The sequence below is a fragment of the Drosophila guanche genome, unplaced genomic scaffold (assembly GCF_900245975.1).
Source record: "Drosophila guanche unplaced genomic scaffold, DGUA_6, whole genome shotgun sequence".
Taxonomy (NCBI): domain Eukaryota; kingdom Metazoa; phylum Arthropoda; class Insecta; order Diptera; family Drosophilidae; genus Drosophila; species Drosophila guanche.
This window is the reverse complement of record NW_022995746.1, coordinates 3,640,741-3,664,644: the sequence shown is the minus strand read 5'-3', so window position 1 is coordinate 3,664,644 and position 23,904 is coordinate 3,640,741. Positions and strand designations below refer to the sequence as shown.

The window sequence follows — 23,904 nt, the reverse complement described above, 5'->3', positions numbered from 1 at the left end:
CATACTGACATATATATGTACATGTCAATTAATTGAAAACAAAACCATAAATGCTCAGCATCTTATGGTTTACGAAATGACTAAATGGTTTGTATCGCTGCTGTCAGCTGTTCTGTGCGCGCCCCACTGTGAATGGCAAAATACCACCCACCCATCCACAAAGCTTTGTTTTTGCTCTCCGCTGGCTGCACTATTGCAACCTTTGTGCTTCTTTTTCCGTGCAAAAATCATATAAAATAATATACGCTGTAAGAAACTGACACAAAAAACAGTACAAATCGGTTTAAAATAATGTTCGCGTTGTTGTTGTGTTTGGCCTGGCCTCTGTTGCTGCAACCTCCTCTGCTGCTGGGTTCGCTGTTGCTTCCACCTGCAACGCATCGGGCAGCGACGTCAAAGTGCGCGCATTAAATATTTAGAAAGAGACAGCTGCGTATCTCTCCCATGCATTTATCGGGTCCACCTTCCGAACTTTGATTATGTGGAAACGCTCGCTCAAAGTCCTAGTAGCCCTCATCTTGAGCTTGATGTTCACAGTCTCCCTAGTAAAGATTGTTTTATTGATCTGGACATCGTATCCCCCCGCCTGGCTGCAACGCTACACCGACGCCGAGCCCCCCTTGCCCACCGTTGAAGAATGGCTGGATTCGGAGCAATTGTCCGGCTACAAAAAGTTGTTTCGCGATAAAGGTGAGTCTTGTAAGGCAATCCAATTGTATGGAGTTTATGGTTACAGATGTGCTGGGGCATTGGCATTCCGCCTTATCGTAGGTTCAGCTGCGAATTTAAGCGATTCGGGTTTCTTTTGCTGATATTTATTTATTATTTGTTTGTATCGTATTCACAGTGTCAACCCCTCTCACTCTTACACTCAGCAAGTGTTTGGTCTCTCACGTGTCAAATGTGTAAGCGAGGGTGTGTGAACAAGTTTACGGTAGTTAGTCAGTATGCTCTTAAAAGCTACATTTTGATGGGCTTTCAACACGTGCTGAAGTAAAAAGTCCGAAAATAATATATATAGCCACGAAAATCCAACTGTAAACAAAAAATCAGGAACATTATAATATTATTGAAATGAAAAAGAGAAAAAATTAAAGAAAACTAAAGAAAAAAAATTTGATGAAACTCAGGTTCCACCGAGATTTGAACTCGGATCGCAGGATTCAGAGTCCTGAGTGCTAACCATTACACCATGGAACCCCTCTGAACGCCGTGAAAGACAATTTGCGCTAAAAACTTCACGAAGATGATCTTTCATTTCGTTTTTTGTAACAATTAAATAATATCAAAGAAAATACCAACACGTATTAACAAAAACATAATAAAAAATTCAAAAACAAAAAAATGCATGATAGGTTCTACCGAGATTTGAACTCGGATCGCAGGATTCAGAGTCCTGAGTGCTAACCATTACACCATAGAACCTCTATGAACACTCATCGCTTAGATGCCAGTTTTGTAGTCAAGCAGATGCCCGCTCCGCACCACAGATCGTAGAAAGAAAGTTGATCAACGATTTACTTTATTTATAAAAACCTGATCTTTTGTTCACGTTCACCTGGCAGCTCTGGCAAGGTGAAGAGACAATATTTTGTTGCAATTGCTAGGGCTGGAGAAACAAAAGTCCATAATTTTAACGAGATTAAACTCGCTTGATTACTTGCTGAACTTTTCGTAACAATGAAATACGCCAATTAAGCACATGGTGCCACGAATAATTGTAATGTAATTTTAATAAAGGGCGCCAAACAAAAAAACAACCTGCTGGAATATATGCTCTGAAAGAGAGGGGGCAGAGAGCACGAAAAGCTTTTTCACTCCGAATCGGGTCTTCGGCTCTTGATTTTACCCCGAAGGTTTTCTGTGTCAGAGGCCCAGGAGCCAGTCGCGTCCTTTTCGGACTCGGGCCTGACTGGGGTTTCGGTATAAAATCAATCGTAAATGTCCTTAAATGCTCAGTTTTGGTTTTACTTTGAGGCGCGCTGGTTTCACACTCCAACGTGTTCGCGTTTTACCCCGTTTTTCTTTGGTACCAAGCAAAAATAAATCCTACAACAACAATTTTAATTAAAATGCTAACAAAAATGCCCCAAGAAAACAAAAACTGTAATATAAGTTGAAAGTTACAACTTTTTGTGTTAGTTTTCATCGCGTTTTCTAAGTTTTTCGCCCTTTGTTTTTATCGAAGTAAGCGTTGTCAAAACATTTCGTGACGCCGAGGACAATAAAGCCCAGAAGCAATAACCCAAACAGACATACCAAAAAAAATATACGAAAACATTTTTGGGGTAGCCCTAACCTACATATTTCGGTTAGCACGTGTTCCCAGGACACTCATACTCACGCATACTCCACCACCATGCATATAATCCTGCGATATCCCAGCCGGTTCCACTCAAAGCTAATGATGCGTGGCTAATCCTTATAATATGCGTTAGGAGAAAATTAATGCTGGAAGAAAGCAAATTTCGAGCCGTACAATTTTCCACATTTTGGCATATTATTTTTTTATTGTTTGTGGGCGCTGAGTGGAGGCTGGAGAGAATCACTGTTGGGCTGTGTGGGCTGTTCACACTTCAATGCGCAGCTGTTTTATTAGCACTTCCGAAGACCCCCTGCAGACCCACCATCCTGTTCTGTTCGGCTCGTGAGTTCCATTATCCTATCTAAATAAACTGACTCATCCGCAGTGAGCTTCTGGCTGAGTGTGTGTGTGTACGAGTGTCTGTGTGTGTGATTCTACATGTTTGTTTTTCTGTTATAATGGTTAATGTCACTCGATGTTTGGGTTTCCGCCTGGTCGCATCGGTCTCCGCTCATAAAGAATTAATTGCCAATTAATTTTGATGACACTCTTCTCTTCTCTTCACTCCATTTTCGCACTTGACCGTGTCCCGGGTCCATGTCCACTTGAATTCTGGTTGTCGCACTCCTTTCCCGAGTCCCCCACACACAGGCGCTTAACCTTTAAATCGCATTTACTTTTGACCTGCATATTAATTAATGGGTTAAGAGCACGACACGTGTAAAAACAAAAGAGGACGGGTCTTGTGTGGTCAATTATGCATTAAGTGGCATTTTGGGGAATGAATCGTAATTGTATAATATATGCATGTCCATTTATATAAAAGGGTAGTCTGTAACAGCTAAAGAAAACACGGTTCTGCCCCGTTCTTACATAATATTGTGGAAAAAAGCCATTGGTGACAAAGACAATGAAATTTGACACAGTTTGTTGTACTCTTTGGAGTTGGGGGAACATTTTCTTTGATTTTGTGAAAGTTTTCAATGCAATTCATAAAATCCTAACAGCAAAATATTCAAGTTCCTTTGAATATTGTTCTACGATTCGTTCAAAATGGTGAAGACCATGAGCATAAGAGCATAACCTGAGTGAAGAATCCCAATGAATCTTGAATATAATTAAAAAATCTATAAATAAAAGTGGAATCACCAAGAAAATATTCAATAAAAATAGATACACCAAAAACAAAGAACTCATCAAAAAAAAAGCGATTCAAGGTTCCACCGAGATTTGAACTCGGATCGCAGGATTCAGAGTCCTGAGTGCTAACCATTACACCATGGAACCCATCTGAAAGATGGCCAACAAAGAGCTCTGTTCGATTTCCAAAAAAATAGGGCGAAGCGTTGTCAAGAAAGATCATGGCTAAAACAGAGAGAGGGGAAGAATAGAAAGGCCACAACAAGAAAGAAGAAAACAATGTAAAGCAACACAAACATTTGAATAATCATTTCCATGAAGACCAGAAATACCAGTCGAACGTTTTGCAGAGTCGACGAAGTCGCTCGAGAAGTCAAAGGGGGAGAAAAGGTGATTGGAGCTACCATTAAAGGTAGAAGGAGAAGCCGAGCGACAACCTTTCTAGCCAAAAAGAAGGAGAGGAAGATACGCCATCCTGGTCGGAAGCATTTAGTTTGTGCGACAAAAAGAGGAAATAATTGTTTGGTAAACATTGACCAATGTCCGACACTAGAAGAAACACAGAGCAAAGCAGGCAGGCAGAAGGAAAACAGAAAATATTTCCAACCCAACCTTTTCCTTCTGAGGGCTTTTTCCCTCCACTTGCTCCTTCGATGCCTGCGAGGAAATTAAAAGGAAATTGCGCCTTGTTTTGCACAAGTGAGGTGGAGTGGGGAGGAAGCAGTGGGTGGGTTGGTGGGTTAAGTTAGGAGCACGAGTAGTATGCGGCAGAGCAAATTAAAAGGTTTTTATCCCCAGTTTGAGAGTCTGTGTAGGAAGAGGCTCAGAAGCAGTTAAAAACGACACAAGTGACTACCGAGGAAGAGGACAGAGAGGAAGACAGGGACATGGAACGACAGTAGCCCCATGCTGAAACTTCAGAAAACGAAAGAAAGTGTATGAAGTTGTAGATACCCTGCAGGACCAATGACTAATATAAGAGTGAATAATCATAGTAATCAAGAAGCTTGTGAATTTCTGCCCGAGTCTTCTCTTACGACTTTCGACTTTTATATCAACTGCAAACTTCTGATGAAAATTGTCATACCCTGCCTGCCAGGGGCATCCATCCCACAAGCAGAGACATCATCAGACAGCAGCAACTACAACAGTTACACATGTGCAAATAACAAGAGGCCTCATTGTGTGACATTCCCAGCTACCTCCCTCTCACACTCATTCAGTTACGTATCCTCTCTCTGCCCACCGCTCACCTCGCGCTCTCTCCCTTTCTATCTCTCTCTCACTAGCTGTGCTGAAACAGTTGCAACTGTTTTTGTTATGTAGGCCAAAAATGTCAGAGAACGGAAGACTCACTGACTCTGGCTGCTGTCCCACTCACACACACACACATCCTCACCCAGGCTCCCGCCGCTCTTCGCCATTCTCCTCTAGGCGGCAGCTGCTTCTTCAATGCACCGCTGCTGCTGCTCCGCCTCTCTCCTTCATCCGTTATGCGTGCTGCTTTGACGCCTGGCGGCGCTCGTTTGCGGTTAGTTATCATTATTGCCATCCCCCTCGACGGCATTTTGTTCTCTATTCGCTCTCCTTGTTCCTCTCGTCGCTGTTTCTGTCGCATTTGTCAGCCGCAATTATTGTAATGCAGCAGCCTCTCTCTCTCTCTCTCTGGTCCTCTCTTCTCTCAATTGTGCTCTCTTCCTTTTGGAAATTATCATATTGTTGGTGCCTTTTGTGGCGTCCTTGAATGGACAAACAAAGCGTATGGGGAAAGAAACATTTGCGCATTTCAACGCAAAAGATTATTTTCAACTTTTTGCATAACAATGGGCTAAAAAACGTGAGCAGAGCAGACACGAAAAGGCGAATGAAAAAAACAGTTTAGATTCGAGTCTGAAGAGTGATGCGTTTTATGGATACCCTGCAACGAACAGAACAATAAGAACAAACGAGCAAAACAAGAAAATGGTAATGAAAAACAGATTACAAGTGACTTTAACGAAAGGATTTTGTGTTCTGATAAGGGAATGAAACGAAAAACAGATGAAAACGTACCGTAAAAGTCATGTGATTGGGTAGACTGGCTGTTGTTGGTTAAATAAATAAATCCTTTGAATGTCTGCCTATCTTTCAGGCTCCCTTTGTAATAATAACATATTAAATACTCTGGACTTTTTTTGTACAATTCTGACGTTTATCTACAGAAAAATTAGCAAGGTGTCCCTAGGAAATTAAATCATAACTTTCTTGGCTACATGCAGTCCTGCTCTTTGTGGAATAATCGGAAAATGTTGATAGCATTCAAGCAAAAAAAAAACTTTAAGCCAGTTGTAGTTTTGTCCACCTATTTCAATGCTCAACTTTCATCTACAATTTGGTTAGAAATCCAGCTAAAGTCCTCCGAAATCCCGGACTACATCCGGACTTGGGGGCTCGGAAACTTTTGCCGCAGTCTCTCAATCTCCCCCCTGTCCACCATGGGCTTAGTCATTCTCCATCTGTGGCTGAAACAGAACTCAAGCCGATCCCTCCTTTTGGCTGGGTATTAACATAAAGCAAACATTTCGTCCTGGCTTTGCACTAAAGAAATTTGTAGTCATAAAAGTTTCAGTATCATGCCTATATTTTTGCTCTATCTTCGACCCGCACACAAGAACACAAACAGTTAAGAACCCGTCAAGGAGAGACCCCGGCCGACTTATGACAAGTTATGGCTGGGACTAGGCCTACTTTTTTTCCTATTTTTTACTTGCGAAAAAGGAACCTCGTAAAACAACAAAATATGGAAAACATTTATTTTACACGCAAGAGAATGGGATAGAGAGAGAGAGAGAGAGAGTTGGTTGGAATTCAACTGAAAGTGAGGGGAAATAGACCATGTGTGTGGGCCACTTGGCGACCCCAAAGCAAATGAACAGCTCACTTTCATTACAAATTCCGACAGTAAACACACAAACAAATGCCCAGACCAGACATACAGATACTGGTACGTACGCCCAGACCCCAGACCCCAGACCCGAGCCCCCCAGAACACCAAACACCAAACACGGAGAAAGTTTTGTCAGCTCCCATTACTAGACACCACACACACACAGGGACACACTCACACCACACTGATGTTTGGTTGAGCAAACAAAAACAAAAATGGCGCCATCAATGGCCACGTTCCCTTCTCGATGATGACGCTCACGATGATGATGATGATGATAATCAGCTTCAGGAGGAGGCTGCTGCTGCTGCTACTACCTTCATTTTGCTGGCTGTTACGAAATTATTGACTTGTGTGGGGGGGGGGCTCAGATGGGGAAATTGGAATGGTGTGCGTGTGTGTGGGTTGGCGCATAATTTTCGCACACGTCTGCCCCTGCCGCTGTGCCCACATTCACAGAGTGCTATCAATAAATATTTGCCAATGTCTTTCGATGGGCTGGGATATGCCATGGGGTTTTTACGCTGCCAGAAAGATTGGTGACGCCTGCAATTCGAACTGCCAGCCACTGACAGACTGCGGAAATGGCCTTGAATGGAGCCGGAGATAGTTAAGATTTAGCTGGAGATATGAATAGGAAATGTGGAACGGGTTGTGTGTACTCTAAAGCAGCGGAAATGGATATGAATAGGATTTTGTAACAGAAACTACAGTGAATTTTAATATTGTCTGCCATAATCTGCGAACGAATACTAAATGAAATCGAACACTTTAAAGTTTCAAAGAAAGTTCCCTACAGACAAGTCTCCTGCTCTTTCTTTTGCATCAGCTTTCATTCGATAATACATTCTTTAACTTTCAGCTGGTGTTCTCGTTCTCTTCGGTCAAGATTAGTTTTTCCTTCGATTCGTTTCTTTTGTCTCGAAGAGCGGGGGCTGCCTTGTTTATTATCCTTGTCGGGCATGGCACGCGCAAATCGTTTGTAGTTTTTATTGAGCTGCTCTCAGCAATTTGTCAGCTTGTTCTCTGCGTCTTCACAGAGAGGAGGGTTCCGTTCCACTGCATACTCTGCACTTGCTCCACACACTTGAATGTAATTGTCTCAGCTGTGTAAATAAACATCGGGGCACTATATAAAAACACTCTGACAGGCAGGCAGAAGGGGGCAAAGCCAGGCAGGAGAGGAGCGACACACGCCATGTCCTGGAATAGTTGTCCTTGTCAGGTCAACATCAAGGAGCTCTTTGTCTTTTCCGTTTGTTGCTTTAATTTTTGTTTTTGTTGTAGCCTCCCTGCACTTTCCAGTTAATGACAGCAATTTGAGGCTAGTGCAGGGAGGGGGCTGGTCTGCTAGCTGCTGGGTGGCAGAGTGTAATAGAGGGTGCCACTTGTTTACAATGCCATCAAACGCTGCTCCTTGGTGTGCCTTCAGTGGCTTACCCTGCTGGCTTCCTCTTCAGGCATTCCCTTCAGGCTTTGCCTCTAGAGCTTTTTCTCAACTTTCCTTGCACCACTCTGTAGATCAATGAAGTTGTTGTCCCTGCTGCCATTTGGCACTTGCCACTTGCCACTTGAAAGTGTGTTTAAAATGGAGCAGCAAATGGGAATTGGGTGGAATATAATTTTTCACTAGTGCATCAGCGAACAAAGATAAAAGGACGTAAAAACCAGCGATAGGATATACAGAGAATAAACTTTAATCTTGATTTAAGCTTTTGGCAAGAGGCGTACATAATTTGTTGTCAGCCAAAGAAGATAATTACAAAATAAGAGGAGAAGAAATAAGAGATTGAGAGAATGAAAAGAGTAGTGCATTTCAGAAACATAAAAAATATGGAAGATAACTAAATTAATTATTGTCTACTCCTCACTCGTATTCTGTACAATGATCTCTTACCCCCCGAGCGAGTGTGCCTTACGCTACTAAAGCAGACTCTTTTCTTTGTCTATAATTCCAAGGCGCTGGCCTATGCGTTTCATTCCATTAAACATTTTCAACTTGTTCCTTTTATTATTTGTTTTTTTTTTTTAATATCGCTCAAAAACTTTTACCCAACTTCAATCCATCCCATAACCGTGCTCTGGCAGCCACCCTCTTTAGTAATCCGCAGCTATGCATGAAATATGTCAAAACTTTACGAGAGAAACTTTTTTAATAAATTAAAAATCACAAAATAACGCACAAAAGAATACAAAATAAAAAGAAGCCAACGTGGAAGCGACAAACTAATCACAAAAGGCAGTGAAAAACATGATTTAGCCATTAAGTTTGTGAGCGGTATACGTGCTACGTATATATAGTGGATATATAATATAAAGGGCATAATATTTTCTATAAGGAGAGCGAAGAGTTTCCGTGTGGACAGAATGTGGTCGCCAGAATCGGAAATAAATTCCATTGCCATGGCCACCACCATGCGGCATTCGCAGTCCTCGTCCTCAGGTGAGTTTTTCAATTCTGTTTCGTTGTTGCTGCTCCGTGCCAGTGGTTTGAACAAGGGTTAAGGCCTCCTCTAAAGCCTGGGGTTAAGCTTTCTGCGGAGAGGGGGTAACGCGTGTGTGTGCATTAAATTCAAATTTTTGTTTTGTTTATTTGACTGGCGGCTAATGCGGCGTATGCGCAATATGGCGCTCATGCTCAAGTGTTTCCGTTTCCATTTCCACTTCCGCGTCCCTCCAGTTCCCTCCCCCTTTTTTCCTAGCTGCACGCTTGCCTTGAACCATCATGCAAATTGCCTTTTGCCCTAAACCCTGACTAACCTTCGCATTGAGCTCTCCTGACATGTGCAATTGGTTTGCTCCCCCTCCTTTATGTATCCTTAATTAAAACGAAAGTCGAGAGTGCGGTTCGAGCAGGTTTTTGTGCCGTTTCTTCGATGCCGCTTGCATGCCAATGACATAACCCCAACCCCAACAGCAGCCCCAACCTCAGAAAAATCCAGTGGGTGGAATGGTGGGCAGGGCAGGCTCCCATGCACGTAATGTGTAAACGACTCATGAAAGTGGGCGTAGCGCAGTGGGTGGGGCGCTGCATAGGTCTACCCACAGTTGCGGTCAAGGAAATATAAATGGCAAAGAGCAAGAGCCACAATGATGCAACATGCCACAGTCAGTAGCTGCAACAGAAAAGGTAAAACATTTGGAGTGGATTTAGTGGATATAATTTGATGGATGCAAATAATTCAAAGAAACTACACGACAATTTATTATTCTTTACTGATATATTTTTTGGTTTTCATCACATTTTAATTATTGTCTGTTGCAGCTGAAAGGATTCATTTCAATCGCACCTCTCTGACTACTGACACGAATTGAATTAACAGCCTTAATGCAGTTCAGTTGTTCACATTCTCTCATCCAATTATCCCACTGTCACTAAGTGCCATTCGTTGGAGTTAAAATGCTGCTGAGGCAATTGCTTGACTCATTATATACTCGAATAAATCGAAAATAAAGTTTTTACAATCCATGGATTTCGGTTACAATTCTTAAGCACCAATGATCGCTAGATTATGGAAAGAAGACAATTTAAAATTAGCAGCAGATCTTGTCATTCAAATCATTAACAAACATAAGACCCCACAAGTTGTAGTGCATCGACAAGCGGTTTAATCTTGCTCCATGGTTTCCTTCTGCAATTTGTAAACTATTAACCATTTGGAAGTCAGTCTTACCTTGGATTGCTTGTGTTATTGGCGATAGCCCCTGGCAGGTCTCAGCCACAGTCAGGAAAGGTAGGAGCCACGCTGGTTAATGAATCAACACCAGACTATTGAGTTGGTGGCAGCTCACAACAAAGAACATTGGGGAGGAGAAATTGAGCTGGAAAAATGCCAACAGGTTGAGGCTCATCTGATGAGTTTGCTAAGTGATGAGGATATGGGACACATCTGACCGATGGAGTGTTCATTTCACCAATGATCAAAACATTTGTACATTTCTAAGCATTGCACTGCTTTGGGAAATATTTTTTGGTTGGACAATCAAGACAAAATGAGTTGCAATGGCTGCAACAAAGGTCTGTGCTTCATCTGTGAGACATTATTTGATTAATGATATTTACAATAAACACAAGATCATAATTTTGTGACTTCTCTTTATTAATTTTGAATCCAAAATTCTTCATCTTTTTCAATTAGCAAACTATCGCCTATCTGTGGCTGTTTCAATTTAAAATGGAATTTATGACTTGATCCACTTTGATTTAAACCCACACAAATGCCGTCTGAAGTGTGGTGGGGGGGCATCCAGTGAAATGTGTGCAATAAGTAAATAATTTCCACCATAAACATTTCCATAAACCCGCACCGTGTCCCGTCGTTGAGGTGTAAGAGCCGAAGAGCCCTACCCTCCTCGCAAGACCTTCAATCACGCACAAACACATTTGGAGGTGCACCTGCCCATTTCTCACGCACACAGTGTGTGTACACCGCAATGCACACACATACACACACACACACACACACACACAGTTACACACATGAACACAAATACGTAACTCCAATTGGAAAATGCCAAAGTGTTGCAGCTTCGTTCGTGCAAATTTGTTTATGCGAATTTCCATGTTGCCAGCACTCTGCCACCGAGAGAGAGAAAGGGCAATACAATACAAATGGTGTGAGAAAGAGAGAGAGAGAGAGAGAGAGAGGGTAAGTGTGTGTAGGCAGGGAAAATATTCCATGTTGAACCTACGTTTTCTGTACTTTTGATACCCCTGAAAGTGATTGCTAAATGGATGTTTTCACATTAGACTTCTGGACTGGAAACACACGGAGCTGTTGCCATATTGGCTTCGGTTTTCTAGCTTGTTTTTGTTCGCAAGCCTGAAGGCTTTTCAGTTAAGTTTTCCGTGAAATACCGACTGAAAAAAACACCTACTCGTTTTTCCAAAGAACAATTAAAATTCATGAAAAAATACCCATAATAGTGGGTGCCATAGATTGACAAAAATTTCTACAAAACACCTGCCAGAAATATTGAAATATATTTCCAAGGGTATAGAAGTGTTCGTTTCAATAATCCTTTATATCCTTTCATTCGCATTTTGCTTTCGTTGCCATTAATTGCCGTTGGCCGTTGCCGTTGCCGTTGCCGAGGGCCTCTCCAATGCAGTCCGTGTGCCAGCCACTGGCTGCTGGCATTTGGCAAATGTTTTCTGCCATGTTTGCCAGAGCAGGGCCACACATACGAGTATACAAATAGGATGTATGAATCTGTGTGAATGTGTTACCTGAACCGGTTCATGTCTGCGGTTTTTGGTTTTGCTGCCCAACCTGCACGCCTTGCCTTGCCTTGCCTTGCCTTGCCCAGACGCCCGTGAGTGCAACATTAATACTTTGGCATTATGGCTTTAACCCAATTTGGCCCACTCTTTACAGTGTTGGAAAACAGATGAGAAATATAGCCAAACAGCGAGGCAAAGCCAAAGGTATAAGTTGTCAGAGTGGGCGTGGCAATGGGCATCCTCTCAGCCTCTCCCCGTGTGTGTGGGTCTGTCTGTTGTCTGTCGACTTCCTCCGTACAAGCACATGTCCCAGCTAGAATAGAATAAACGAAGCGCCTAATTAAATTGGCCGAAACAGACCAGAAATCAAATAGGAAAACTCGGGCAAAACAATGGACACTCTCTCCAACAGACACCCGAGTGCAAATTGTGACTAAGAACGAATCACGAGAGGAGAGGGAGAAAAGAGGAGAGACCCCGAGAATGGGCCTTAAATTAATGAATAAATAATGGAATTTATGCTGCCTCTGGCACACAGGAAGCGGTTCAAATGGGTTAAGTGGCTGCAGCATGGGTGGGCAGGATAATGCTGGTGCCTGGTGCAGCTGACGTGGTGTGGTTGAGTGGTTGCCCTGCAGCTGTTTGCATAACAATCTCGCCTGTGCAAAATGCATATTTCGGAGATCGGAGTATCATTTCAATTTGTACGCTGGCAGGAAGCAAAAATGTTTCAAGAACTGAAATTGAACTTTCATTTTGTACCATTTTCGGTTGCCCTTTAATCTTTTGATGGCAAAAATGAATTTTATGGCAAGTGAATGGAAATGACATGTGCATAATAAACTCGTACATCGAATCACAAACCAAACAGGAATACAAAATTGAATAATAAAATGCAGAGTGAACAGAAACGAATGCTGATAGCATGAAAGTCTTCCGCAAATCAAATATATTATTTAATTTGTAATCCAAACTGAAAGTTAACACCACTTCCACCATAAGTTCAGTAAACCACACACTAATCTTATGCAAAATGTGCAAATTCTTGGCAAATGCCAAACGAATTATTAACTAAAGAAACAATTTTGGAATATCTTTGTGCCAGCTTCCAGCTCTCCTGCGTTCGCTTTTCCAACGAAAACTTTGAGTCAATTATAAATCGATATATCACAGAAATGTTGCAGCTATTCCTGCCATCTGCCCCGGCAGCCAGCAATGTGGAGGCGAAATTTCAAACATTTTTGTGAAATACTTTTTCAGTTGCACCCAAACCACAGCCCCCACACACCGCCCAACATTCCTGATGCATTTGCCACTCGCTCAAGCTCGTGTTTTGTGGTCGACTAATGCCAAAAGGGGCATGGTGCATGTGCCCAGCCAGATGATGCCCCAGCCGAACAGCTGGAGCTTGCAGCAGCCAAAACGGGCACTCAAATTAAGCGACATTTAATGTCATTCAGGACGGGGGGTTGGCTAACATCTGTTTGCCTTCAAAGTTGCCTCGTGCGGCTTATGCGGGCAACCCGCATGCCACACACGCGCGTGTGGATGCCACAAAAATGTAAAGCAGTGTAGCGATAGAGTTTTGGCACTCCGTGCAGGGGGGTGTGTGGGAGATGCTTAGACAGGTGCAACAGCTGCGGGCTGGTTTTTGAGGGAAGCCCGAAAGGCATCTCCAAGGCAGCGTTGGTGCCAGCCTCCCTCCTAACCTAACCTCTCTCCCTGCCTCTCTATCTCCTTGCTTTCCTGACAGTTTTTCTTTGCCTCTTTCCCCACACTTTTCTTTCTTTTTCTTCGTTTTTGTTCTTGTCGCCTGCCAACTAGGATGTCATCCACAGGCACACAGTGGCAGCCTCAGCTGTGGCATCATTTTCAGGCAATTTCTATGGCTGCATTTTTCCTCTGTCACTCAGTCCTCCCGTTCCCCACTCTTTCTCCTGCTCTAGTGTTGACCCCAAAGTGAGAGTGTTTAAAAATTTTATTGCAACACTCATTTTGTTCGGCCAAAGTCTTGGGTAAGCTGCAGGCGTCTCCTATTTGATGATGGCTTTCTCTGGCTTCTCCCCTGTTTCTCGGAGGCCAAGGCTCTCTCTGTCTGTATACTGAGCATCTGGATAATGGCCAGCGAAATGTTTTGCAAAGAAGAGAAAGCTGAGGATAATGTTGATGGGAGTCGACTTAGATTTGGAGCCAGATTTTATGGGGATTTTCGTAGTCTCTAAAAGTTTAATCAAGAAATCAGAGGAGTGTTTTTGTCTGTAGGGGAATTGCAGAATGGTCTCTGGAATGCATTTATCATCAGAAGATGCTCAAAGAAAGACACACACACCGCAAAATGTCACTTTGGAGCAGCCAAATATTGTTCACATATTCATACACTGAAGGCTATGATAGAGTCTCTTACAGTGAATGCTCTCTTGGGTGCATATCCCCTTTTCAAGTACCTCCATTCAAAGTGAGACATTCGTTCAATAGAGAGAGTGCGAATGGTGGAAGAAAGTGCCCAAAAACCATTGTCATGCCAGTAGAAATGTGCACCAAAGGGACTGTACTCTGTGTGGTGCACTCTTGATATAAATATTTATTCATATCCGACTGCAGTTGAATTGCATTTTAGATTTTTGGCAACAGTTTTTCCTCTAAATCCTCCGCAAAAATATTGTATTGAAAGCAGCGTCAGGCGAGAGTCCAGGCTGGAAAAGGGAGAGAGGGAAAGAGAGCGAAGGCTTGGGCCAGACCCTAAGCACACACGGGACCCACCACCACACAGGGAGCGTGGCAAGAGAGGGACAGAGAGCGTGAGGGAGAAGTCGTCCGCTGACTGTTGTCGTTTGTGGGGCCCACATTGCGTATACGTAATTTGCAGAGACTGTTGCCAAAGTGGCATTTGAATTTATGCCGCCACTTGAGGCAAGTGTAAGTGTGGCACGATGTGGGTGTACGTGTAATTGTGTGTGTGTGTGTGTGTGTGTGTGTGCTGCCAGCTTGTGGGCTGTGGGGCAAGGAGTGCGCTTTATTTTATTTTAAATTAAATATGCAAATATTCTTCAAGTTTTGGTTCTCCGTCCTTGTTGTGCCTCGCTTTGCTTTCTGCCACTTGTTCTCCACATTTTTCCTGCTCTTGTTGAGGATTTCCTGCTGCAGACAGGAAAACATAAATTATTGCAAGCAGATGAAATATTTGTGGATGAATTTGTTACAAGCTGCCTGGCAAGTGCAGTCGTCGGAGGCTATTGTTTGCTGCAAAATATTGCTCAGGCGGAAAAATGGGCAGCCAGTCGGACAGAGAGCAGAGGGCAGAGGGCAGAGCCGTGTGCAAAGTTAGACGAAGAAAATATGAAATAAATGAGTGGAAAATAGGGGAAATTAAAGGAAAGCAAAAAAAATTAAAGATTGAGTTGGAGCATATTTTTGGTAGATTTAATTCTTCATCTGAGACGTGCCAACGGAGACTCCTTCTACCCTCTCCAACTAAAGGGTATCCGAAACTAAGAAAAACCCAAGAGAGACAGGCAGAGACTTATATGAAAAAGATATAGAAAGAGACAGGATGTCCTCGGGTGGAAAAACGAATGCTGGCAATTTTATCATTTTTCACTTTGGTAAACAAACACAAAAGAAGGAAATCCAAGGGGGTACACAGAGGGGTGGAGCTGCTGTGAAAACAGAGGTTTTTGGGTTGGGGGTAGACAGACATGAAGGAAATGTTGCGGCCATTGTTGTGGGGCCAACCTTAATCGCTTGCAACCTACACCGCTGCCACATCAGACACCGCTCCTCCCCTGCCTTCTGCACCATTCCTCATTCTACAACTAAACCCCTGAGCCCCCTTTCCTCGGGCAGCATGCCACAACGATCGAATGTCATTCAAATTGTAATTTTTGTTGCCTCTTTTTGCCCTGCAACATCATGTTTGCTCGAGAACAATCGATGGAAAAGGATAAAATGGAAAAGCAGCACAACAATGTGCCAGGATAACAATGGTTGGAAAAGCGCACACAAAAGAGATGCTAGAGGGAGATAGAGGGACGGCAGAGAACGACAGTGAGAGTGAGAGAGCAGACAGTTAAACGCAAACAATAAACAGCGAAATCATTCTGTTGCCCCGCGTTCTTTGGATACTTGCACTCTGTATGTGCATATGTATGTTTGTATCAGTATACAGTGCGTTTCGGCAATGTACAGCAGTTGTTTTGGTATGAAAAAAGCACAAAGAAAACCTTGTTTGGGGGAGTAAAACTTCCATTGAATTCTGATTTCGATTCAAGAGACAGAAGGAAGAAGTTTTAATCAAGAAGTTTCTTTTTCGACTATTTCAAATCATTTTCCTCGAAAAAATCTCTTGTTTTGTATGCCAATTATGCGATGTAAATCGAATCAGCTATAGACGAAATGCATTGGGGGAATTCGCTTGCGAGGACGATCGACTTTGAGTGCATAAACGCGCAGCAGTAAGACTCAGATACACAGACACCTGCCTGTGGTAACCTAATCTATGGCAGACTTTAATCAGAAGCTCTAACCCGAACGTTGTGTGACTTACAACCCACTGTGGGAGTATTTCCGGCCTAAGCAGCCCTTGACTAATAGGCCAACTTTTGTGCTCGTTTTGCAAACATTTGCCCAGCACTTTGGGCCTTTGGCTTTGGCTTGGGCTGCTCTGCCATTCGGGCTAATGAGCGAACAAAGAGAAAACCCCGCAGAGCCAACAGCAAGGAAAATATATGGGAGCTTCCATCAGACTCGGAGCAAGTGCGAAATGACTTTGATCTTCTACAATATGGAAGTGGCTTGGGCACCCGAACAAGTAGAGAAGCAAATCATTATAAATGGTGCAATGGGTAAGTCTTGGGCACTAGAGGAGATCTGTCTAAAGAAAGAAATGGGTGTGGAAGTTGCATGGATTATATATTCATAATTGCTGGCTCTCGTAATCCATTCATAAATATTTTCATATTTATTTTGAAGAATTCTGCTCTGCCTTTTTGACTTCTTTGTGGGCTCCATTCTGACATGGCCTCTGGTTGTGACGGAGTCAGTCGACCATAATCGCAGTCGTATTTACCTGCCTGCTGGCCCACACTTTTTCTGCATCAGCTGTCAAAAGTCGGCCTCATCATTCATTACCTCTGCGCCCACAATGCCAACAATAATCCCCCGCGCCGGTATTCCACCAATCCACCAATCCACCAATCAGCCCACACAGAAGCGCTCACTTGACATTTATCATGATGATGATGATGATGATGATCATCAGCAGGCCCATTCCTCATTTACCTCGTCATCATCCTTGCACGTCGCGCTCTAACCTTCAAAAGGCATTTTCATTAAGCGGCTTCCACTCTCTTTCTGACTTGTTCCTGCCTTTCCCTCTCTGGTTACCCTTCCTCTTTGTTGACTGCCACTTTTGTGACTTTTCCCCCCTGTTTTTGCAGCCATTTTCCTTTTGCTGTGTGCTCTCTTTAACCCTTAATTAAAAACGATTAGCAATTCCTGTTCAGACATGAGCCCAGAGGTCGTTCGGGTGCAGTGGCGCCATTAAATATGCAATGGAAATACTTTAATTATACAAATAACAAGGGACTATAAACAGACAGGGACAGGCACAGGGACAGCTGCAAAGGCCACATAAAAAGTGACTTCTCATTGCTGGCACTTTGGACATTTTTCAGGCATTTTTCTGGTCCACAAATACGTATACGAATCGCTTTGGCCAAATCAAACGGAAGTTGTTCGTTTCGCGCCAAATATGCACAAAGTTTTGGGGTGGAGGCTATAACAGGGCTTTGGATGGGGCTAAAGTGCTATGTGGCGCTAGAAATAGGTAGGAAATTGGTAACGAAATGAATTCGTTCTCGAATGCCGTGCACGCAAACGTATTTGTTGCCCACCTTCACATTTCAGCTCCACCAACTAAACCATCATCGACCTGCACAGCGCCCTGAACATTCCCTTATTTGTACTTTCTCTTTTTTTAGTTTACTTTATCCCCCCACATAGCCTCTGCCAAAACCACAATTAGTTTTGGGGTTCTGGTTGGCTGGCACGTTACTCGTTTTGTGGCTTGTTTTTTTTTTTGGTTCTAGTTGGTTGTTGCGGTGCCAGCCCAGAGCCCTGTTGAGTTTTTCTAGCTTAGCTGGATTTCCTTGGCTCTAAGCGCAGAGGGAGCTCAGGGAGTGACATCTGGGATCGGGTATCACTGCTCTGCCGGATGTTTGTACTGTAGAGAAAACTTGTGTGTGGCATTTTTCATTGTGCTAATCTGGTGTTGATACAGCTAGGATTTTGGCCTGGAATTTAGTTGTACTAACATTGATTCCACTTTCGTATGATTACTTTGCTAGTTATTTCCCTGGATTTTGTCCCTTTTTACTGGTATATATTTGGCTGCTATTAATCCTGAATGTGCCTTTGCTGAGGTATTTTCTTTATGCAGCAGATTTTCTGTATTTGATCTGTGAGTTTTCTTTTGAGGTTTGACTTGTGTTATTGGAAAAGCTATTAGAAACCCCGAATATCCCTAACTATAGCTGGAGGTTTTCCCAGTTTGCAATTAAATATCCCCTCCGTGAATAAATTAGCTGTTTTTCCTTTCGTTCCTTTCAATTTGTTTGCTCCTGGAAATTGCTTAGTGTTTTTTTTATGGAAGCAACTTCAGCAAGGAAAGTCATCATATTTCCCATTCGCTTGTCAAGCAGCCAATCTTGCTGCCTCGTTCTATGTTGCTTGCTGTTTCTTTCTGTCTCTATTTCTTCATTTCTCACTCTCTCCCTCATTCTCGAATTGCTGTTGGAGTCGCTGCTGCTTGTCCTTAAAATAGCTACAGAAATACAATAATGGCAAATGAAAGTTTTTGCCTGCAGCAACAGTGGGACAGAGGGAGGGAGAGTGAGTTCCTCCACTTTTAGTTCTGGGAGCCTTAAGCCTTTAAGGCACAGGGACTGGTGTTACACTTAACGAACGGGGATGGGCATATTTTTGTATTCTTCAGAAAAGGTTTTTCCATATCCACATCAAGATCAATATTCGAGAAGTTTTTGTTGAAATATTATGATGCTCCCTGAACAGAACATTGTTGTATATTTTCCCATGTTTTTTCTCGCAGTGTAGCGTAGGAAAGTACTTAACTTATTCATCTGATGTCAGCGCGCGATAAGCGACACAACGACCCATTCTTTTTGCCATTCTTTCTTTTGGATTATTTCACTTTTGCCTATTTCTGAGTGGCCACCCGTTGTCTTGTCGCCCGAGCCGACTCTACACGACATTTGGCATTGGTTAAGTCATAAGAAATTGAAATATAATTGATTGGCAGTGCCCCCTGAAAGTTTTGTGTTGCTGGAAGGAGTAGCCGGAAACCGGAATCCAAAGCGAACTTCCTGTCCCTGTCCCTGTCCCCCTGTCCCTTCCCCTACCCGCCTGCCTATTGGCATTGACGCAGTCGCCTGGCCAAATTAGTTTGAGTTGTAATTTTAGACGCCATCAAGTTGGCTTTGTGCCCCGCTGACGCATGGAACGTTGATGAGGACAGCGCAGCGGCAAAAACAGAAGTTTTGCCTCGAAAACTTTAACCATTAAACTCAATTACGAGCCAAAGTTGCCTCCTGCCTAACGAAGGACTGTCATTGCTCTATCCTTGCAGGGATCTCAACGTTGTCGAGCTGCGGGGATCCGGAACGCTTGCCGGAACTGCCACCCTTGGACGAGCAGCGACTGCAGCGAGCCGCGTTGTATCTGCAGCAAAAGCTGATCCTGCGCGAATGGCTGAGGGACCATCGCATGCAGCATCACTACCAGAACCTGCTATGCGTTGAGGTGACCTCCCTGGAGGACGTCTACTGGCTGGAGGATTCGCGGGCCAGCAGCATTTTGGGCAAGGACTGGCATCTGTGGTCCTCGGCGCGACAGAATCTGCCCACGTCCAAGCCCCAGCTGGACGCACTCAAGGCGCAGCTCTGGTCGACGGTGGTCAAGTCGAGCCAGCATCAGGACGCCTGGACATGGGGTGGCATGCTGGTGGTGTCCGTCTCCGTTGCCGGCCTGGTTACCCTAGCAGCCATGACCCAACCCTCGCTGGCCCCCGAGGCCCGCCACTCGCTGCTGCAGTATGTCACGGGAAAGTATCTGCTGCCCGCCAACTGCAAGGTGCAGTGGGACTGGAAGGATCCGGCTCGTGTCGGCGGCACCATGTGCTTTGTGGTGCGCTTCTTTCAGCGCAACGGACAGCCCTATCCCATCTGTGATACGGACCAGTTCTTCGTGGAGGTCACCGAGGGCACCCGCAAGGTGGTCACCATCAGCGAGCTGGGCTCCTCCACCGATCCCAACAATGCCAATATCGCCAAGGTCAAGTTTACCGTCCGCACTGCCGGCCAGTACAAGATCTCAGTGCTCATCGGAGCCAGCCACATCGCCGGCTCCCCCTTCATGCGCAACTTTCTGCCGGGCAGCATCGATGCCCGACGGTCGCGCTTCATCCGCCCCGCCAGCACCGTCATTTGCTGCACCGGATCACCCACTCTGATGCACATCGAGCCAAGAGATGAGTTCGGCAATGCTTGTCTCTTCGATCCGTCGCAGTCGGATGAGGCATTACAGGTGGGTAACCAAAGACCAGTCCATCTCCCCACTCCCACTCTGATTTATCCTTCCTTTTAGGGCTATCAAGTGGCTGTTTATGACCTGCATGGCGTCTCCGTGGAGAAGCTGCACCATGCCATTGCCTTTAACTATGACAGAGTCAACTCCAGGGTCTCGGTCACAGCTCTCTTTCCCGAGCCCACATGCCTACGGGCTGTCATCAGCTACAAGGATCAACAGCTGCCAAATGGAGACTTTGACATCATTGTGCTGAGCAGTAAGTGGGCAATCCGTACACAAAGAACATCTCACATATTCCAACCCCCTTTAGGCAGCGACACCACGCTGGTGCACAAGAACATTGCCTCGCGTAAGCACAACATTTGCTATGAGGCCAAACTTCTGAGCATCTTTGGCTCCTCGAAGAGCAAGCCGCGCAAGGTGCTGTGCTACGTGGGACCCAAGCAGGTGAGTAATCAGGCCGCAGGGTTTCTGGTGGGGAACTAGTGAAATGTTAAGGCTCAGAACTCATTGATCTTTCAGGTGACCATCAAGGAGATGATACTGAAGTTTATACCCAAGCGGATTGCCACCTTTCGGCTGTGTCCCTCGACCAAGTTTCACTTTCTGCCGCAGTTGGTGTCCCAGCTGCATGGGCCCGTCTTCATCATTGACGATGGGGCACAGCCAAAGATTGAATTGGCCTCGAAGGATCGGAATATTATAGCGGCCACATTTACACACTTTTTGCTGAAGAACATTGGCGGCTCGGAGACGTTCAAGGATAAGCAGGACTTTTTCTATCACGAGGTGCGCAAGTTCCATGCCAGCTACTACCACGAGAAGATGGCCCTCAAGGTGCAGCGCGAGAAGATACTCGAGAGCAGCATGAAGGCCACCAAGGGCTTCTCCGTCTCCGATTGGTGCGGCAACTTTGAGGTGACATTCCAGGGCGAACAGGGCATCGATTGGGGTGGCCTGCGTCGCGAATGGTTCGAGCTCGTCTGCGGCTCCCTCTTCGATGCCCGCGGCGGCCTCTTCTGCACATTCCACGACAAGCATCAGGCGCTCGTGCACCCGAATCCCACACGTGCCGCACACCTGAAGCTCAAGCACTTTGAGTTTGCCGGCAAAATGGTGGGCAAGTGCCTCTTCGAGAGTGCCCTGGGTGGCAGCTATCGACAGTTGGTCCGCGCCCGCTTCAGTCGCTCATTTCTGGCACAGCTCATTGGACTGAGAGTGCACTATAAGGTGGGGGTAACAGTCAATCCTTATCATTCCATCTACTTACAGTCTCTCTTTCTTTTAGTACTTTGAGCAAGATGATCCGGATTTATATCTATCGAAAATCAAATACATCTTGGACACTGATCTCGATGCCACAGACACCTTGGAGCTGTACTTTGTGGAGGAGCTGTACGATGCCAGCAACGGACAGCTGAGCAAGACCATTGAACTCATTCCGAATGGCGCCAAAACACGGGTCACCAATGCCAGCAAGAACCAGTATTTGGACTCCCTGGCCCAGCAGCGGCTGTGTAACAGTGTCAAGGACGAAGTGGACAGCTTTCTGAAGGGCCTGAACTCCATAATTCCCGATAATCTTTTGAGCATTTTCGATGAGAATGAATTGGAGGTGACATTAAATCATTTCCCATATCTTTTAACTGAAAGTTTCCACTAACTTTATTATTTTACAATTATTTTCTCCCATTCCCTTGCAGCTCCTCATGTGCGGCACTGGGGAGTACTCCATCAGCGACTTCAAGTCCCATCACATTGCCAATGGCAATTCGGCCGAGTTCCGGCGAGTGCTGGCCTGGTTCTGGGCCGGAGTGAGCAACTTCAGTCAGACGGAGATGGCCCGCCTGCTGCAGTTCACCACGGGCTGTTCGCAGCTGCCGCCCGGAGGGTTCCAGGAGTTGAATCCACAATTTCAGATCACGGCTGCCCCAACATTTGGCAATCTGCCCACGGCGCATACTTGGTGGGTGCTTCTGCGCGAGAGTTGTAGTTTTTTTTCTGTGTGTAGTTTGATTAATTTGAAACTTTTTCCATTACATTTTGTGTGTGTGTGCAAGCAGCTTCAATCAGCTGTGCCTGCCGGACTACGAGAGCTACGAGCAGTTCGAGAAGTCACTGCTTTTGGCCATCAGCGAGGGCAGCGAGGGCTTTGGCATGGTCTAAAAAAGGAAACGAGCAAAATGGAAGTGTAATTTCACGATTTTTATTTAAAGTATTTGTTTGTTTCTGTTACATCTCTGCTGCGACTGTGTTCCTCTCTCTCTTTGAGCGCTTTATATGTACGTCATGGTAGATGCTAAGAGTAAAACTAGTCGATAAGTCTGCCTAGGAATAGATTGGATGGAACATTTTGATTTGCATTTCCCCGTTGAATTGTTGCTAGAACAACAAAACTCGCGATATTTTTTGTGTCCATAAGTTGAGCAATAATTAGTTACGTTACGGACTAGCCGACAGATGTATGTAGTAGCAAAGATTAAAACTGAATATATATCATCATCAAAAAGAATGTGATAATTGTATTATAAAGTAATGCAACCTAAGCGTAAAGGAAACCAACTTTTAAACCAACCCTCCCTCGGGTTAACCTAAAGATGTACCAACTAAAACCAACAAAAAACCAAAAATAATTTAGTTTTAATCGTTAGCTGGCGCTGTGTGTAAAACTCAAAAACTAAAAACCAAAACCTAAAACAGAAACACTAAAACTTTGTAGCATATTGTACGTAAAGAATATTTGTAAAATTTAAATACGAATCAACAATAACCATAGTCAAAGGCATTAACTGAAAGGCAATGTTAATATGCATTTCCTCTAACAAAAATATACAAAGAACATATACGATACGATACGATACAGAAGTTAATGAATAAAATAGAAAACCAAATATAAATGTTGCCAAATTCTGGCACAAAAAATCCGGCCCTCCCTTTCAAGTTCCCCTCCTCTGTGCCCACGCCCCTGCTATGTACCCTCCCTCTTCTATAAGCAATACGAAAGCAAAATGTTTAATTGTAGTTTTTAAATGTTGTTGCAAAGCAAAGCAAAAATCAAACAAATCATATACCAAACAAAATTATTTAGAAATTGTAATGGAATTGTAGTTGTTGAAGGAACTCTAAAAACAAAACAAAAACCAAATTGAAAACGAACACGAAAACGAAAACGAAAAGCTTATATATCACGGAGAATGGAGAGAAACGGTTCAAGGTTCAAGGTAAATAAAAATCTACAGTTTAGAACGGAAACTATTTGTTGGATATTTATTGCAAACTTAAAGCAGTGATACATTAGGGATTCCTAAACAGTTTTTCCCTTTACTCAAGGAAAGTAAGTATTGATGACAACAAAACTTATACATGAACATCCACTTGATACAAGTCCACTTCCGTATCCCAGACATTCGCGTACAATTCCATGCCCCAACTAAACGCTAAGCAAAACATTTGTTGTGCTTTAGTTAATTGTACCCATTGACATTTATTGCAGCAGAAAACCGGTAGCCTAAGTATAAAACAAACTTTCTTCGAGCGTACAAGTACGCCCAAGGTGCCAGAGGTCACTCGAGGAAAATTCGCTTTAGGCCCGAATGCTGTCAATGAACCCGTGATGGTGGGGTTACGCAAGCAATGACTGACTTAATCATAACCATTAGCCATATCCGTAACCAACTGAAAGGCATCGCATCTGTGAACTGTACTTTA

The 23,904-nt window shown here is 44.1% G+C and overlaps 2 protein-coding genes and 3 non-coding genes across 9 annotated transcripts in view; 1 reads left to right on the top strand and 4 right to left on the bottom strand.

Annotated features, from left to right (window-relative positions):
• The window catches only part of LOC117581743 (neural cell adhesion molecule 2), a 28,090-nt gene extending 13,724 nt beyond the window's left edge, over window positions 1–14,366 (bottom strand). Inside the window, exon 1 of the mRNA XM_034269140.1 lies at window positions 14,356–14,366. The gene's annotated coding sequence lies outside the window, so the exon portion shown is untranslated. The remainder of the gene's footprint in view (window positions 1–14,355) is intronic.
• Window positions 174–23,325, top strand: LOC117581742 (apoptosis-resistant E3 ubiquitin protein ligase 1). 5 transcript variants are annotated; one of them, XM_034269136.1, is made up of 8 exons: window positions 174–690; window positions 19,238–20,193; window positions 20,254–20,452; window positions 20,507–20,643; window positions 20,701–21,426; window positions 21,485–21,811; window positions 21,900–22,162; window positions 22,260–23,325. In XM_034269136.1, the coding sequence occupies exons 1-8, from the start codon at window positions 480–482 to the stop codon at window positions 22,360–22,362; spliced, it is 2,922 nt and encodes a 973-aa protein (XP_034125027.1). In that variant the 5' UTR covers window positions 174–479; the 3' UTR covers window positions 22,363–23,325. The 5 variants fall into 5 exon arrangements, with proteins under 5 accessions (XP_034125027.1, XP_034125026.1, XP_034125028.1 ...); XM_034269135.1 differs by having other exon boundaries at window positions 20,695–21,426; XM_034269137.1 differs by having other exon boundaries at window positions 175–690; window positions 20,719–21,426.
• Trnaq-cug lies at window positions 1,129–1,200 on the bottom strand. The gene has a single exon. It is a non-coding gene; the product is annotated as a tRNA-Gln (tRNA).
• Window positions 1,354–1,425, bottom strand: Trnaq-cug. The gene has a single exon. It is a non-coding gene; the product is annotated as a tRNA-Gln (tRNA).
• On the bottom strand, window positions 3,521–3,592 carry Trnaq-cug. Its single transcript has one exon. It is a non-coding gene; the product is annotated as a tRNA-Gln (tRNA).
• Window positions 23,326–23,904: the final 579 nt, after the last annotated feature.